The 15,975-nt window shown below is 43.6% G+C and overlaps 1 protein-coding gene across 1 annotated transcript in view; it reads right to left on the bottom strand.

The window, feature by feature from the left end:
- FAM124A (family with sequence similarity 124 member A) overlaps positions 1-15,544 on the bottom strand; it is a gene marked incomplete at both ends in the record, with an annotated part of 38,730 nt that extends 23,186 nt beyond the window's left edge. Inside the window, 2 exons of the mRNA XM_082784749.1 lie at positions 5,669-5,700; positions 15,474-15,544. Coding sequence (XP_082640875.1) covers positions 5,669-5,700; positions 15,474-15,544 — 103 coding nt within the window. The remainder of the gene's footprint in view (positions 1-5,668; positions 5,701-15,473) is intronic.
- Positions 15,545-15,975: the final 431 nt, after the last annotated feature.

The raw sequence follows: 15,975 nt of genomic DNA on the forward strand, positions 1-15,975 counted from the left end.
AACTGGTTTGAACTAACTGAGCTTAAAGCAGGCAAATACATTACTAATTTTTACCTTTGTAACAGATGTTTAATGGTCCTAATCAAACCCACCCCTCTCCTGCTTCTGATTAGTTTTCATCACCTTTAATAGTTAAGTGAAGGCAACCAGATTTCGAAATGAGGCATGAGTAACAGGAATCCATTTCTCCATGTGCTGATGTTGAGGATACCTATAAATCTACGTAACACTATAAATCCTTACACTCCTGTAGCTCCTGTTATCTCTGCTAAATCTATTGTCTTTAGTCAAAAGCTCCACTAGTGCCCATTTTGACCGATGTGATCCCTCGGTCTCTAGAGTGTTTGGTAATAAAAACTCTTCAGAATTATAAATGGGAGAACTTCTGAAGACACTGACTTTGCTTTCCTGTATAAATGACCTGGTCCTCAGGGTGGATATTACACTTTTTATATACAGGGATACTGTTTCTCTTCACATTTCCTTCCAACAATGGTTACAGTCTGAGAACTTGAATAGAGATGGAAGATTTTGATTCTTCTGTGGTAACATCAAGAAATAGAAGCCATGGGGAGAAAAAAAAAAAAAAAAAAAACGAATGAAAAACAGAGAAAAAGAGACAAAACAGAAGGATCAAAGGAGAAAGGTATCATTGTTACATGCCTATAGTATGAAAATGGTGTGACAACTGTGCATTGAAAAGCTCTGAGCATGGACAGGACAGATGGCCCAATACTGACTCCCCATGCTCTACCCTGATGAATAATATCTGTACCTGAGAAGCTTTTGCTGGGTCTGCGGGATGAAAACACACTCAAATATTGAATTTCCACTGCTGATGTTGACCCTGGGTGCAGCAACCTCACAGCAGGGTTCAGAGTAGACCTGCTCAAAATGAAAGCAGTCTGGCAGAGCACAGAGTCAGAAAGGAAAGGTAGCACAGCCTTGGGAAACTGCAAAGAATAACCTCAAATTCAGGACAGCACTCATTTTGGGCAACTGTTATTTTTCCTGTTTGGACGTTGTGACTTGACTGCATGCCATTAACTTACTCTAATTGCCTTTAGGGAGAACTGTGAGGTGTTTAAGTAAGATTGGAAGTAAGTCTGAAAGAAAAAGAACATCGATTTTGGTATGTCGTCCTGGATGGGGTAATGGCACATGTGCCAACATGAGGTTTCAAGGCTCTTTTCATAAAAAAACTCTTTCTGGAGTGCCAGATTGTTCCCCATGACCAGACCCAGTATAAAGGGTGTGCCACTGCTTCTTTTTCTTCACAAGGAGTGAAGAAAACTGAAGGAGTAATGAAGGAGAAGGTTACTCATCTGTTGTGGCTCTGTGACATTTTAAAGCACTGCTATGAAAGCAGAAAAGGAGAAGGAACAAGTATTGGGACAGGCAAGTGTCATTCAGAAGGTAAAAACTGCTGCCTAAGCCTTCATTAGGGCAGAGTGCTGCAATGCACAGCTTGTGCACAGGGGTAAGAGCCTTGGCTAGTCTCTTTGCCTCTGGCATCGAGAATAACAGTGAAGATTTTGAGGACTCTTGACACTTGTAGAGAAAACAGTCCAAACACAGCCCAGGTGAGCTGATACAGGCAATGCCAACAAAACATTGATCCAATCCCAGAACAGAGCCCTGAGTTTATACTAGCATAGGAAGAGAACACAAACAGAAAATAATTTAAAGGTAAATCTTAATAAAAAAGACACATGCTTGGTAACTCACATAGTTGTAAATTTGTAAACCTGCCAAAAGAAACTGTCCTGTGCCTACTTTTTAGAACCCTGGGTTACAAGTATGTGCAACATGGAAATAAAATTTTAATAGCCCTGGCCTTAGGTTTACAGTGGAAGAACACAAACCACCTAAAAACAACCCAGAAGTGCTGAATTATTTCCTACTTGCTAAGGTAAAAGCAGAGGAGCAGGGGAAGGTGACTTACCAGCTTTCCAACTGCAAAGCAGGTGGGTGACAAGCCTCTTTTACCTCACCGAGCAGCGTGACATGAACCATGGTGTAGCTACATGGTTTTGCTAACCTGAATGCTCTACAATCTGCCACGAGCTTGTGCCTTATCCCATAGGGCCAGCTTTGTGTTCATTTACTGGCTTAGCTGACAGGGTACAAAAGTGTATCCAGGCAGTTCCCTACTGATTTCTTAGATGAAAAATGTCAGCAGTAAAACAAACAAATAAACCAACCAACCAACCAAATTAAAAAACACCTATTTTCACAGTTATTTCTAAGACAAGGTGGTTAAATTGGCTCCAGATCTGACTAAGCATGGAATATTTCACATCTCAAATCACAAAAATCTTGCTTTGAAATCTTTGCTTCTAGCTTGGGTCTTTCCCAAGCTCCACAAACGCAAAGACTGTGCAGAGGAGGATGTGAGCAGGCTCCATCACAGCTCCTCCTCCCCGACTGAAAGTCATCCCTGAAATGCACAGCTCAAAGCAGCTTGAAGATAATTGCAGTGCTGATGTGCAGAGACCATTGCTTATTATGCTGACCGATCCTAATTAATTATTTCTTTGTGATTGCAACTGCCTGTATCCATAAACCGCCAACGGCCTTTATATTTTGGTATTATGAGCTCTGGGTAAAGGTCTCTTCTGTGTTTTAAAGTGCCTAGCACAATTGCCTTTCGTATATGATCAGGGATCCCTAATGGTAATTGAAAACTGTAATTGAAAAGGTAATTGAAAATATGAACAAAAAGCAGCTTATTGCATTTGCTAGATTAATGAAGAGCACACCACCGGGCAAAACATCCTATTAGGGCGAAGCACACCTCCTGCTGAATAACAAAGGGAGAAGTGGGCTATGCACAGGAGGATTCAGAAAAGAAGAATGTCAACATTAATTTCGCACGCACCTTCCATGAAACCACACTGCTGAACCTTTCAAAGCCGTAATGCCTCAAACCCCAGCATCTATCAGGCAGGTTTGCCTGGCCTATTTCCTCGGCTCGATAAGAAAGGGAAAAGTGGCCCACAGTCACCCTAGCAACAGCCAGAGCCGGCACAGGAGATGAGCAGCTCCATTTCTGCACAGAAATGAACAGACACTCTGCAAACTTCAGTGCTCTTGCCCAAATGTTAGCTGGATGCTGTGGTGAAGAGCATTCTTTGGTTAACCAAAGCTGGCACACGAGGGCAAAGAATAAAAGGACTGGGATGCTGCCTAAGACCAAAGGTCCAACCAACGCACCAGACAAGCCTTTGAGCTGGTGAACGTCTCCCTAGGGAAAAGAAGTCCTGGAAATAAAGTGTGCACAGACTGATCTTTCCATTGCCACAAAGCAGCTGTTGAGATTTCACTTGACATGGGTGGTGCCTCTTGCCACAGGTCAAGGGTTCCTGTGTGCCTTTGCACTGGTGCAAGGTCCTGCACTTTGCTCAGCTGCTCTCATCGCAGCAAGCAATACAGGCAGCTTTGGTTAATTCACCCACCAAATCCTTCCCACCCTCTCCTTTGGCATGTCTGCAGCAAACCTTTGTCCAGTGGAGTTTATCCAGAACTTCACAATACAGAAATATTCATTTATTAAATGCTGAAATGGGAGCCTCATTGGCACCAGAGGATAAGACCTCTTGCAAAAACCAAATGAGCCACTGATGCTTTTGGTTCAGATAAGTTCCATTTCATTAGCACAGGAGCTTCAGGTGAAGCAGCTGTAGATAATGGAGACACTGCTTTTTAATTTATGAGAGTTTACTTTACACTGCATTAAGTCCTAATATCACCATTGACCAGACTGTTTTCTGTACAAGTGACACCACTTTCTGAATCTCTTCCCCAAATAAATGTTCATATCATACTTGTTGTGTTTTTTTTTCTAATCTCTCTTGCACAATAATCTTTTCTTCAAACGCATGATGCACCCCCAACTGCCAGCCTCCAAAACAAAAACATTTATCTTCCACCTAACTTCTTTTACATCAATGTTACTGCTGCTCTCACACTGGCTGACCAGACTGACCACAAAAATCCCACATGAAATGGAAAGCTAAATACTGCTACTTGTGAAGCTGTATCAATATAATTTGCCTTGGAAGCAGAAAAGAGAAAGAGAGAGACAGTCCTGTCTCCTGAACTTTTGTGTCTGTGCTGGGATGATAATACATCCTTGTTCTGACAAATTACCAGTGTTGAAATACAACTGTAATCCCCACATATTGTGGGGATTGTATAGCCTTGGGCAGCAAGAGAGCAAGGTGACCACACAGTATGACAGACTATAGCTGCCATATGACTGAACATTACTTGTGCAAACAGCTAATTTGGTAAAAATGAAGACTTAGAAAATTAACGTTACCTTTATTTTTAAAATACGTGGCAGACACACCAAGTTGTTAAGAGATCAAAACCTAATGAGAAATATTTTACTTACTTGTGCCTTGCCTTCTGAACTTACTTGCCAAATAAGCACGCTTAAGAGGCAAACCCAAACCATCACCCAAAACCGTGATGTGAGGGGAAAAGCACACACCTGGGGTAACCAGTCAAATTCAATACGCATTTACTATTTGTGGAAAAAGTCAATCGGCTGGATTTTGCCTTCCAATCATTTCAAGAACTATGCCTGCCAGTGGGAAGCCAGCAATGTATTTAAACAACAAAGTTTAGGAAAAAGCTGAGCTGAATTCTCTTTTTCTCAGTTGTGTGCACACACACAGAGCAGATGGAGAAAAGTTAGCAAGCTCCCTGCTAGTCACATCAGCTCAGGAGCCAGACATTACGAATACTGTCTGATCCAGCTCTTGCTGAAATCAATAAAAGCTCTCCACTGAAGACCATGGGAGACAGAAAATAGCACTCTCCATGCATGGAGAGTGTGTGAATGAAGAAAAACCGACAGCTTTCTTCCCCTCTGATTTTCATGGTGCTTAAAGATCCGGATTATAAAATGCAATTACTCATCTATGAATTCTTGATCTGCTTACTTGGCATAAATAATACTCTGGACTGTGTGTGTACCAGGGAGAGAGGCATCCTCTTGCCCTTTGATGAGCGCTGTAGATACAGGATGTCCTACAACTAAGAGTGGGTTTGAGTGGGTAGATAGAGGACTGAAAATTCACTACTTGAAATTGCTTTAAAAAATGCCATTTTGCGTTGGTGGAAAAGAAAACTAATCCAGATACTACGATTCATCTTTTATCAGTAGGATAACCTGAAATTCAGCTATCATAAACAGAAAGACTGCGATACTCACTAGAGCATCTATCGCCTTGGAAATCAACAAAAAGCTTCATTGGATTTGTTCTCAATTGCGTCCTTGGCATCAGCGCACAATAAGCACTCAATTATTTCCACATGCCCCAGCTCTAATGACATTCATCATTACAGATTCATTTGGTTGCAGGACCCATGCACATTGGCCAAGCCGTATTTACAGATTTTGTTCTCGTTTTGCCTTGCATTCATATGACCTCTAATATTTATGATTTTACACATGGCTTGTATTTCGGTCACGAATCTCCAATCAGTTTAATTTATATGCTGCTTCTAGACATAGATCCAAGAAGAGAAGGAACGAGGGCTTTATTGTGTCAGTGTGAGCTCCATCATAACATTGGGTTGACATTAATAAACAGAAACAGTCAGGAAAACAGGAAGATGAGATTTTGTTTCCAAAAAGACTCAAAGTTATACTCACTGCTGGTAGAGGACATGCGGCTGTACTCAGACCTGCAAGACAAAGACTTCAGTTAAACGGGGCTCTACCGTATTACATCTAACAGAGATAATAAAAAAAGGTACCAAAATTAATTCACACTGCATAGTAAATTAAAGTCCATTTAGTATGCTTATTTATTTATTTATTTAATGTTGAGGAAGGCAATAACTGGAACAAGTTTTGAACGTGGCCTCAGAAAAACTGGCATCTTTTGCAAATTTTGAAAGCATTTATATAGACTAAGTAAAGCAACGAGGGTTTTTTTCCTAGAGATGACAGTGGCTGGTAATGCTGCCTCACTTCAGGCATAAAAATAAAGCTCAGAGGCTTTCTATAAGAAAAGAAAAAGGCTGCTTCAAAGATTAGGAGCTGAAGTTGACTAGATTTTGACCCTGTTCCTCTTCTTTCTTGTCTTACATCATCTAAAAGCTGTTTTGCAGATGTCTTTTTTTAATTTATTTTATTTTAAGAGAACTCTATTCACAAAATTTTTATTGTTCTTTGGACAGAAGTGGCAGGAAAGGCCCCAAAAGAGAGGACTGAAAGGTAAACATTTAGATTACAAAGTGTTTTTTGTTTGTTTGTTTGTTTTAGAAAATCATTTTCCTCTTCAAGACATCTCTCAGCAAAAACATGGGCTAGAGGTTCTACTTCAGCACATATTGGGTTATCCATGGGAGCTGTTAGGAGTTTTGAGCACTACTGCAGTTAATTGTGCAGCTGCACATAACCCCAAACTTCTGAAAGCCCTGTTAGGGCTGATTAAAACTCATAAACTTGGCCCGTTCATGTCCTAAAGATTCAGAAACACTTAAGTAAAACGAATATGCCAAATAAATGTACTTTACTTATTTATTTTTTATTCATTTCCACTTCTGAGGCCCTGTGTATGACTTCTGAGTGCTTGATTTCAGTCATTCACAGACCCCCCAACCCCTTTTTCTCTGATTCCCCCAAACAGACCCCACTCGCCAGGGCCCTCTGCCACTATCAAGGTCTTGCATATATGCCCTGCAGTGCCCTGAACACAACAGGCAAACTGTTCATGGAGCCACAACACAGTTCTTGGATCCAAACCTATTATTATTATATAGTATTATATAAACAATTCCAACAAGTGTGCAGTATTTCTTTAAATCAAAAAAATCTGTGAGCCTTGACTCCTAAGATACTTGTCTGGAAATAGAGAGCATCTAAGCATATTCTCAGGATACCTTGATACTCTAAGATCTCAAGCATCCAAGGGAATAAAGGCTATCACCCTCAACAACTAGACTGGATGCTTTAGGTTCTGATATGAACTTTTCCTCTGCAGAGGAAACAAAGCAATGACAGTCATCCCCATATGTCATACTCCAGTGCTTAGCACTTGGTGTCCTGGACTGCTTCTTTAGGTGAGGAAGAGCACGAGGAACAACCCGCAGCTCTTTTTGCCCATCCTGCTGGACCACTGAAAGGTGACACCACCCGAATTTCTTACAATACCTATATGTGCCTGCTACACAACACCTCCTCCACGAATAAAATGTTCCCCCCCTCATCCACACTTCCCCAGGACACTTGTGTAGCAGGGAAAGGTGGAGGCAGTGATGGCACGGGCAGAGGGAGATCTTCTTCTTCTCTCTTCTTCTGGGCCATCTCCACACCACCAGCCCAGCCCTGAGCAGGCTCTGGGGGAGGCAATCCCAGGGGCTGGTGCTGTATGGGGGCATAAAGCTGCAGGGTATGTTCAGCAAGAGTCGTGTGGGTATCCTTTGGCACCACGCATATTTGTAAGGGTGTTAAAACCGCGTAGCAAGCCACTCTTCACAAGCCCAGAGGCAAGCAATACACACCCAGCTGCCTCCAAGCATCCCAAGCAAGGATTCATTTGGTCTGCACTTCTGTTTGGAAACAGCCCCAGGCTTTCCTTGCTTGTATCTGTGTTCAGCAGTTGGCAGCTAATTCCAACGGGTCTGCATTGCTTGTGCTTCAGATAGGAGCGAGGCAACGTTTCGTCTTTTGCTTACTGCAAATAGAAGCAGCTTTCTATTACTCCACACTGTTATTTTATTATCCCAGAGGGCTGCAGGCATATTACAGGGCATGGAGAATTAATGAGTCCTGAACCAAGGAAGTGTCACTCGGCATACAGGCGGGGCATGAAAAATGAGACAAGAAGAAAAATAAAATGATGGGGAGTGAAAAGGGAGGAGACAACAGCGTGCTCAGAGACTAATTGCACAGACGCATTTTAATAGGCTTTAGAAATCTATTGTTTGTTTTTTTTTTTGTAATTCTAATATGGTTCAAATTAATATTTAATTCATGTTTGTTGCATAACTGACATACACAGAATTAAAATTAAAAAAAAAAATAAGGATAATTAAGCTTAAAGGCTTACGTTAACCTCAGATGCTGAAATAAGGACTGCACTCTCCCTGAGCTCCGTCTATAGTTGATAAGGAGAGGTCTGAAGTGTGTCTCTCCCTTGCTGTTGTCTAGAGATGAAGCCTACAGAAACTACATTGCTATTGTAAGACCTTTGGCTAAATACCTAAAACCAAATGGGATGAATATGAGCCTCTCTGTGTACTCTGAGTGCCAACCTGCATCACCTCTTGTCCTTCTTCTGACTCCTTCCATTGAATTTCTTTCATCTTGAATCTACTAGTCCTTAAGAGCAAAAACGACAATTAGGAAAATCCTTAATATTTTCAGCACGTTAGCACAAACCATGCAGATTCATGGTGTGCAATGGTAAGTGGTTTACAAAGTAGGAGAAAAAAAAAAAAAGAATGTTTTTCCTTATAGTCATCCTTGCAGGATACTGAATTCTAAATTAAGCACAGAAATAAACAACTCCTGGGTCATGTAGACACTTGACATCAAGCAAGTTTGTTTCCTCCCATTCTTTCCATCCCTGTTTTAAACATCCTGAGCATCAGCTCCTATCAATTCCCCTGGGAGACGATTCTCCCATTAGGATAATTCAGGACTAAAGCACTCTCTGCCTCTAATGGTGAAAGACTGGGGCCATGCTGCTCAGAGGCTCCCAGCCAATTACTTGGTTTTCCAGCCAGCAATTTCCTCCGTGCTACCGATAGATATTACACTACAGATAAAAGGAAAGAGACGTTCAGGAGACAAACTGAACAAATGGGGGGCTGTTCCCTTTATGGGCGCATAATGAGAGAAAAAAACGATCATAAGGGGTATCGGAGCAGTGGGAGGTACTGAAAATTAGGGCAAGGAATTTGTGCTTTAACGGTCAGCCCACCAGCAAAGAGGAGCTGTGAGCATGTCAAGAGGCATTAAAGCAGGAATGCAGAAGCTTGAGATAAATGTGGGACCTAGATTCCCACTAGAGCTGTTGCAGGATCAGGACGGTGCATTATTGGAGAGCCTAAGTCCATCATGAGCACAAAGGATCCTGAGCAGTCCTCTGAGATCAGCCTGCATTATTCATTGATGATGATTAATACAGAGCCTCAAAATACCCAAGAGGGGGAAACAGCTCACTCGATACTAGTAGCTGCTAGCACAACTTGCAATTTCTGAGTACAATACATAAAAACATCCTAAACCCATCTCTTTATGGAAGAAGCACTGCTGTATGAGGTCTCTGAATCACAAAAACAATCCAGGTACTTCAGCATCTCCCTCTGCTTGGGTTACTAGGGTCTGATGATCAGCAGTGGCACAGCATCTCATTAGCAGTGCCACACCGGTGACATCTAGGGTAATAAATGTCATCAGGATAACTATGTGGGACTGAGGCCAACTGAGGTGAAACAATCTGCACCTGTACCATTAAAACCGCTTCCTTCCGAAACAGCCTGGCAAGAGGTCTTCTGCGAATGGTCCCATGGTAAAATGGTGAAAAAAAAAGTTCCTGGCTCTCCCAGGAATCCCATGGGAGAGCTAGATGGCCCCATCCAAACTGATGCCATCAATCATTTTAAGTATTCAAGAGTATGGACAGCTCTGTCTCAGAGCTCAGAACGCCCCCACATGCTGTATAATGCATGAGTATAGCTAAAAGCAGAGTTTCTGAGCCAAACAACATCCCCACAAGGCAGCCTGCTGTGTAACACGAACGCATCTCTCAGGTTATCCCCACACGCTGCTACACCCTGCTTTGCCCAAGGTCCCCATTGTCAAGACTCCTCAGTCCCCAGAAACAAAACAAAGGAAAACAAATCAAAAACAAAAGAAACAACAAAAAAAAGTCCCCCACAAAATCCCCGACCATGTAAAGTTTACTAGCTCCTCTGTTGTCTACTCCCTTAGCTTGCCTACGACCAGTGGTATGGTACCTGATGTACTCACATTTTCCCCTGTCTTCTCTGCCTACAGTTGTTTCATATTTCACTGTTTCATATAAGCGCTGTATTTAGCAGCTTCTTTGCCTTCCCTCCCCCAAAAAGCCCTCCACAGGGCACACAGGAGGATTTTACAGCAGTTAGAGCACAACGTGTGAGACAGATTTAGGTTTGTAGCTCTGCCTTGGGTTTCTTCTCACCGAATTCCTGTGGGTCAGATTGCAATCTGCTTCACTAATATCAATCCAACACAAACCCATTACCTTCGCTGTACTTCTACTTGTGTAATCAAGACAACTGCAACGAAATAACTCAGGGCAGCTCGTCTCAAAACACCTTGCTCTGGATTCCCAGCAGAGTGATGAAGTCAGAGGATGGATTCCCACAGCCCAGCTGTCACCACCACACTCAAGAGCTTATTCCCCATATCTATATTTGAGGCTGAACAGCGGAGACATCACTACTGTCATCCCCATCGTTGTTGTATCAGGATGAAGTGTTGCTTCTGACCTTCCACAAGGCACCTGATGAAGTGGGACCGTGGTGTTTTGGTTAGCACCTCTGCCTTGGCACCCCATTCACCACAGCGTGCTTCCAGGGGGGTGGATGCACCAGGATGCTGATAGCACACACCTGCCTCCATGTAGCGTCCCCTCCTGGGGTCCTGTTCCTCTCAGCCACAAATAGCTGACAGAAAGCTCATTCCTGCTGAGACCTAACCATCGTGGTTATCAGTCAAAGGGGATTTACAGTCTGTTTCAATCTTGCTTTCTGCGCCCAGCCCCAGTGCAACACACTAGTAGGTCTGCCTACCCAAAGGTTCAATGAAACAGCTTCGCTCCAATGGTCAAATCTGATCAGAAAGGGCTCCTCAGTCCCAATTCATGACCAAAAAAAGCAACTTTATGTTGTTTGAATGACAAATCATAGATAAATTGTATAGCTTGACATGTCTAGAATGATGTATATCTAGGAAGTGAAAGTTTCAAGAAATGGAAAAAAAGGGGAAAAATTAAAAAAGCCCCAAGATTTAAAAAAAAAATAAATAAAAATAACAACCTCAAAATAGGTTTCAGCAGCAGTGATTTGTATTCCTGAGAGTTTTGCATAAATGAATGATATCTGTGACAAGAGACTGACTTGTCATACTGCAGGACTACCACACAGATGAGAAAGTCTGAAGTGTTGAAACCCTTTAAGCTAGAAGCATATGACAATGACATGGAAACAACATCTCCTCACCCCAGACAAATGGCTCATCTACTCATTTCATAATCTAAGCAGCCCAATCTGACTGAGGACACGTGTACTATGATATTCTTAACACTTGTAAGTGGGGTACACCCTCTTTTTTTTACAGGCTGTCCCGTCTCCCATTAACAGCTAGATTTTCTGAGTCTCACACAGGTTACAGAATTGCAACAAACAAGAAAAGGAGTTTTTATCTGATTAACAGGTAAGTAAAAGGAGGCTCAAAGAGTTTGTGACTTAGCCAGGGTCACGCATGCAGCTAAGGACAGAGCCACAAGGAAAAATAATGAACTTCTTGGCACAGCCAAGAAGTTTTGACAATTTCTATAGAAATTTCTACAGAAATTTGGGGAAGATAGCCACAGTAGAAGACAAAAAGGATGGATTAAATCCCCCACATAATAACTACAACTGAATAGTAGTGGATTTTGCTAAATATACATTAAAAATAGCTGCTGTGTGATACAGTGTCCTAACCCTACGCAATTTTTTGTTTCTCTGTTTTGAAAGGGATTTCTCCATACACCTTTGAACTTTCCTTGGCAGTTTATTGCTACCAAAAAATATATAGTTTTCCTTCTTCCTAAAATTCATCAAATACTCAGCATTGAACTACTAGTGGATATGGTTTGCATCATTAATAAAACCTTAATATTGAGGTTTTTAACTTATACAGAAAAAAAACAACCTTCTACTTCAATACTTCTGTGTATTGAGAAGGGAAGATTTCAAGTCTTCAGTTGCTCTAAAAAAGATGAATAAAATTTTTAAAGTACATGAGTTAAGGCTCAAGTTGCAAATTCAAGTCATTTAAGTTGAAAGTTATAACTTGTCAAAACTTTAAATGACTTTTAAGTGAGGAAGGCAAAAAATGAAGGGCTTAGGCAAAGTTTGACACTGTTAGCAAGCTAATGATTAGAGTGTGAACCTCTTAAGGCATCGTCTCTTAGAGATGTCTAAGGGAACATGTGCAGTTCTGCTGGGAATTGTCACAAATAGTGAAATCATCATTAATGACAGCTATCTCACTGAAGTGTTATGTTCAGTTAAGGCACATACCATTAATAAAAAGGAGGAAGCATTCCTATAGGAGCAATCCTCAAATACAGCCAACTGGGCCTAACAAAAATCTAGGAATCAAAAATTTAAGACTTTAGGTCTGAGAAACTACCACTTTTCTGCATTCATTATGCTTCCCTCTGGATATCAGTCTTCAATGAATTCAACCAATGCTTCTCCACTGGCATCAGTGACAGCAAGAATCTGTCTCATTGCTTCAATCTGGTGTGCCCAACAACTTCTAAATTTGTTTTAGTTTGCCACTTTGGTTGTTTCAGACCTCCCCCCCCCAAACTTAGCTCTGCTATTCTGAGTAAGGATAGTGAAATAACAGCATTTGCATGGCTTGTAAAACCAAGGAAATTCAACAATGCACTTTTCTACAACTCATTTTAAGCAGCTTAGCATGATTTTTTTCTAGCCTTTTTGCTTTTCTCTATGACTGATCTACAGTTTTAAACATAAGTATTTTTCCTCCTTTTAAATCCTTTCTTCTACTTGTCCTCCACTCTTGGCTTTCTAATCAATGTCCACCTCCCCTCCCCAAAAGACCATTTTCTTCCTAAAATTTCTGGTTTTATAGTACCAAAATACTACAAAAAATGTTATAGCAGAAAACTCTCAGTCTCCCATACTTGTGGGCTAAAAGATTTCAGTAGCAGATGAAATAAGGGTTTTACACAAGAAAGCTCAAAGATACATTCCCCAAGAAGACACACTTGGTACAGGCAATGTCTCTTAGACCCAGCATGGTCAAACTCTTTCAAATCTCATTAATAAACAGCCAATATAAACTAATTGGCTTATACGTTCTACTCACTCTATTTAGGTACTTGACAACAACAGCTCAATCCATTCTGATTGGATTCAGTCACTTAAAATACATTGTTTTTGTTCTGCAGCCTCTTTGCCAACCCTATTTACCGAGGCAAATGCAGTATGAGGAAGATGTTTTCCACCAGATTAAGAAAACGAAGGCTTAAAACTGTAACCGAGCTTTCCTGGAGCACAGACCTTCGCCTGCACTTGCAGGTGGAAGCTGCAGCAAAACCTTAAGAAGCAGACGGGGTACTTGATGTACGAGGCTGGCTGGTTGTTACAAACAGCTTCCATGGCACATACTCCACACGCTGTTACGTGCAGTTATCGGGATGACAGCGGCTTGCAGCGCCTGGCTTTACTGCAGGCTATTGTTCCCTGAGTGACAGAAAGGGAGCACCCGATGTAAACCTCTTACTGAATCACTTTGACACTTGTCTGTCCTTATACTTTCACAGGATGGTGGCTGAACTTCCAAATTGTTCTTTCTTTCTTTTTTAACCATTGAATTATTAGAGAAAGAGGCAAACAGCTCAACTCAGCAACGTCTAGGATGGGGCTGAGACAAAGCAAAAAGCAGATCGGCTGGTGAGAAGAAAAGGCAAGTGCTGTGAGCAGTTGGCTTGGTGAGAAAACTGATATATAAACATTGTGAAAGAGACATACGCAATGTGTTTATCAGACCAAATAGCTGCTAACCAGAGCTAAAAATAATAATCGAAAGGCAGAGACCTATTGCTTTTCCAAATAAACTCCTGTGGTTATCAATTGCCATATGCCCTCGTTGAAGTTCCTCAGACAGACTCTTCTGCTAAGCTTCACCTTCCAGTGTCAGGCCGGTGACAGGGACACTTCGTAAAATCCTCAGCCTTAACACCTCACCAACACCAGACATAAGGGGCTGTCGTGCTCATCACTGAGGTCTGAAGGCTAACATCACCAGCTGGGGCAAATCCTTCCCCGCATCCCTCCCAAGGAAATGCAGATTTCTCTATTCTGGGTAAGCACAGCAAATTGAGAGTGACTTGACCCATCAAGGATGTTTTGAGCTTTGAACCAGCCATGAATTCAGTGATTAGTTAGTCTTCCTTTCACCCGCATCCCCTAAAGATGTTATCCCAAGAACTAGAAAGAAGACACAGATTTTTTTCTGTCCCATGAAACATTTTAAAACTTTCACCACCAGGTGTGTCTGCAATACTACAACTATGTAAGGTGATGGAGAAAGTCCTCAGCTTCTCAGAGCACAGAAGAGTTAAAGAAAAAAAAAGAAGTTATTTGAATTAATAGTTGGTAAATGAAAGAGACAGTCATATTTCATGTCTGCTTTTTTTTTTTTGTTTGTTTGTTTGTTTTTTCAATTTATAGCACTGCAACTTCAGTTTGGGTGCCGTGCACCTGACACCACTTTGCAAAGAATTAGCTCTACGGTTTTGTTATGCTCTCAGTCTCATGCACCAGCACAGAGCTCTGGCACCCCGGTAGGTGCTGTTATTTACCGGCATCACTTTGAGAGCAGGATACACCCCTGGGTGTGTGCACACCCTCATGCCCATGCAAACTAGGGACCAAGTGAGACCCACCAGACAAGGAGCTGGAGCAAATACAGTTGGAAAGCAGGGAGGGAGGAGAGCTAGGAGAGAACAGCTTTAAGGGGATCGTGCAACCTGGTTGTCCTTTTGGGGCCAGAGAACAAGCAGAGGCTCGCTGCTGTTCCCAACATGATGACCTGGCAGCAGCAGGCAGGACAGGCAGGACAGAAGCTCCTTCTCTCCTGCAGAGGTGGGCTGAGGGTGGGAGCAGGGCGGGGGATCCCATGGGTGATCCCTGGTCTCAGGAGTCATCCATCCAGCTGACCAACAGTGCACGCTGGGGCACAGAGCCAGGTAAAACCATCACTGCCTGACTTCAGCGAGGCACTTACAGGTTGGACGCCTACTGGCCAAGCTGGGGGCACTTTGTATGGTGAGCACCGTGACGACACTAACCCCAAATTTGAGGCACCCACAAATCGAAGCCCATCCTCAATGTGAACTACCCCAGGCTGGGGCAGCACCAAGCCCTCAACAAGTCACCCCCGGGCCCTGCCCTCAGCTTTGTTATCTTCCCCCAAGGTGCATAACGAGGATGATGAGGATGGGAAGGCTTTTTCCCAATCACCCCAAGGAGGTTGGGGTAACCGAGGGCTTTCCCAGCCAGGAGAAATGGACCCCCGGAGCATCCCCCCCCCTCCCCGGGCGGTGGGGCTGAAGGACGGAGGGACGGGCACACACTCTCTCTGCCTCCCCCCCGAGCTTCTCCCCGCTTCTTTCCCTTCCCAACCCCGTCCCTGCCAGCCCTCCCCCGCTCACCCTCCCGTCTCGGCTCCCGAGTCCCCGCAGTCCTCCTCGCCGCCGGGCTCCTGCTGCTGCTGCTGCTCCATGGCGGCGGCGCCGCGGCTCCGTCCATGCCGCTCCGCTCCGCACCGCTCCGCTGCGGGAGGGAGGCGGCGGCGGCAGGCTCCGGACCGCCCCTGCACGGGGGTCGGGGCCGAGCCTTTCCCTCCCCGGCCCCCCCTACACGCAGCCCGGCCTCCTGCCGCTATGGGGGGCTCCCGGGGGCGGCCTCGCAATCGTGGGCTGAGCCCTGCGGCCTGACGGCGCTTGGGAAGTGACCCCCAGCAGGGTGCCCAGGGCAGGCACCCTGTGATAATCGCCCAGGAGGAGCCCCCACAGCCTCTCTGGGCAGCCTGGGCCAGTGCTCAGCCGCCCGCCCAGCACAGAAGTGCTGCCTGGTGCTCAGAGGGAGCCTCCTGCCTGCCCCTTGGTGCCCACTGCCCCTGGCCTGGCGCTGGGCACCCCTGAACAGAGCCTG

The sequence above is a fragment of the Aythya marila genome, assembly GCF_965140915.1.
Source record: "Aythya marila genome assembly, chromosome: 1".
Lineage (NCBI taxonomy): Eukaryota > Metazoa > Chordata > Aves > Anseriformes > Anatidae > Aythya > Aythya marila.